General features: G+C 27.6%; 1 protein-coding gene across 3 annotated transcripts in view; it reads right to left on the bottom strand.

Moving 5' to 3' along the window:
- Positions 1-878: 878 nt before the first annotated feature.
- LOC108968538 (transmembrane and coiled-coil domains protein 2) overlaps positions 879-1,775 on the bottom strand; it is a 22,309-nt gene continuing 21,412 nt past the window's right edge. For all 3 annotated transcript variants that reach the window (XM_018932634.1, XM_018932652.1, XM_018932642.1), the window contains one exon: positions 879-1,541. In XM_018932634.1, coding sequence (XP_018788179.1) covers positions 1,415-1,541 — 127 coding nt within the window. In that variant the 3' untranslated portion in view covers positions 879-1,414. The remainder of the gene's footprint in view (positions 1,542-1,775) is intronic.

Genomic DNA, 1,775 nt, shown 5'->3' with positions numbered 1-1,775 from the left:
TTTACTATTGTTGCGAAATTTATCAATAAGTTTTGAAATACGCAAATTCACTTGATTTTCGCATGGAATAGACTTAAAAAGAAAGTATATACTATAAAATAAATAAAATTGAAGTATATTTTTAGAAATATATTATTAGTATTTAATATATTATATAGTTATACATGGTATTTTATATAATATATTACATTTACGTTTAAAAAATATTCTAGAAATATTTTTCAAAATTTGCTTCCACTTTTACCATACCCTCGAGAATCAAACGAGTTTTCGAATTTCAAAACTTTTTTATAAACTGTATATTATATTAATATTTAAAAAAATATTTTTGAAATTGCTTTTAAAGTGACTGTTTAGCAGAACTTGAAACACCAATTTGATAATTAATTTTTAAAATACGTTTTTTGGTAATTAAAATTTATAGTTTGATATTTTCTATTTTTATATTTAGTAGGCTGAATTTGATGTAGTACATATTTGAGAATAATTTTAGAATCAGTAAATGTATATAAGGTAACTTAGAAAGTTTTCAATCTACAACCTCAAAATTTTGTTGTTATCATTACATTACAGAACATAGGTTTATGGAGGTTATTGTTGTTGACGCAAAAATGCATTTTAGACTGTTTAAAAAATATTTGAGATATTAAAAAATGGCAGAAGAACATTTAAAGCTTAAGCTTCACCTAAAATTGGTTAAATTTTGCAACATGTGTGTGTGAGTGTGGCATACAAATGAGCGCATATGAGTATAAAACTAAACTAAACAGTGGAAATTGAGTCATTCTTCTTAAAATCAGTGTCAAAGTGTGTGTAAATGTACATGTATATCTGATTAAACTTAACATTTACCACAAAAGCTGTAACTAAACCACTTGTAAATCAACTTTATGTTCGCATTTGCTGTATTTCAAAGAAATTCCAATTACATATGAGTATTTTCTTTTAAATTTGTAGTGGCGCTAATATAGTATGTACTTAAACAGGAAATTAATAAACTATAGTTTAATATGTCACACGTGTAAATCTTTGCTAGACGCGCACCTCACATTAAACCACGCTTCCAATAGAGTGCAGCTATACAAGACGGGTGCTTTCAGGCCTAATTTATAGGATTATCTAGATATATGTATGTATGTATGTATGTATTATTATATTAAATAGTATTTAACATTGTAATTTATTTGCATATTATTTTCCATATTTCTCTAATGACACTAACAGCTAATCAAATTTAACAAAATTTGTATAACTAATTGCTGCTACATTCACCCGCGCATATACATATGGTATTGCTGCCATTACTATCCGCTGGCAGCATATTTCTGCTTTCTGCATTCCGCACTTCACTTTCATTGTGTGCTTATGTCTACGTTTATGCTTTGTTTGTTTACAAACGCGCCATTTACATACTTCATTTGACAACCAGTGATTCCTTTAAGTGTCGCATCAGTCCAGCGCCGATGTCTTGCACATCCGGCCATTGTCGTATCACAAATATAATGAAGAATATGAATAAGAATGTCGTCAGCACGCGCACTCTGTTGAAAATAGAAACCAACATAATTTTAAATGATGGATAAATAATATATTGATATCTATGTATATACATTTTATACCACATTTCTGAAAAGTAAAATTAAGTACAAACAAGAAAACAATTCTTAAAAAAAATATATATATATGTATATATTTTCTATGTAAAACAACACGACAATAGTTAGATGTGTATAAGAGACAGGTAACACTGAAGAAGTGACGTTTACTCTAATACT

Source organism: Bactrocera latifrons, unplaced genomic scaffold, assembly GCF_001853355.1.
Source record: "Bactrocera latifrons isolate USDA-ARS-PBARC rearing strain unplaced genomic scaffold, ASM185335v1 scaffold_103, whole genome shotgun sequence".
In the NCBI taxonomy this organism is placed as follows: domain Eukaryota; kingdom Metazoa; phylum Arthropoda; class Insecta; order Diptera; family Tephritidae; genus Bactrocera; species Bactrocera latifrons.
The sequence above is the reverse complement of the archived record's forward strand: the minus strand, read 5'-3'. Positions and strand labels throughout refer to the sequence as shown.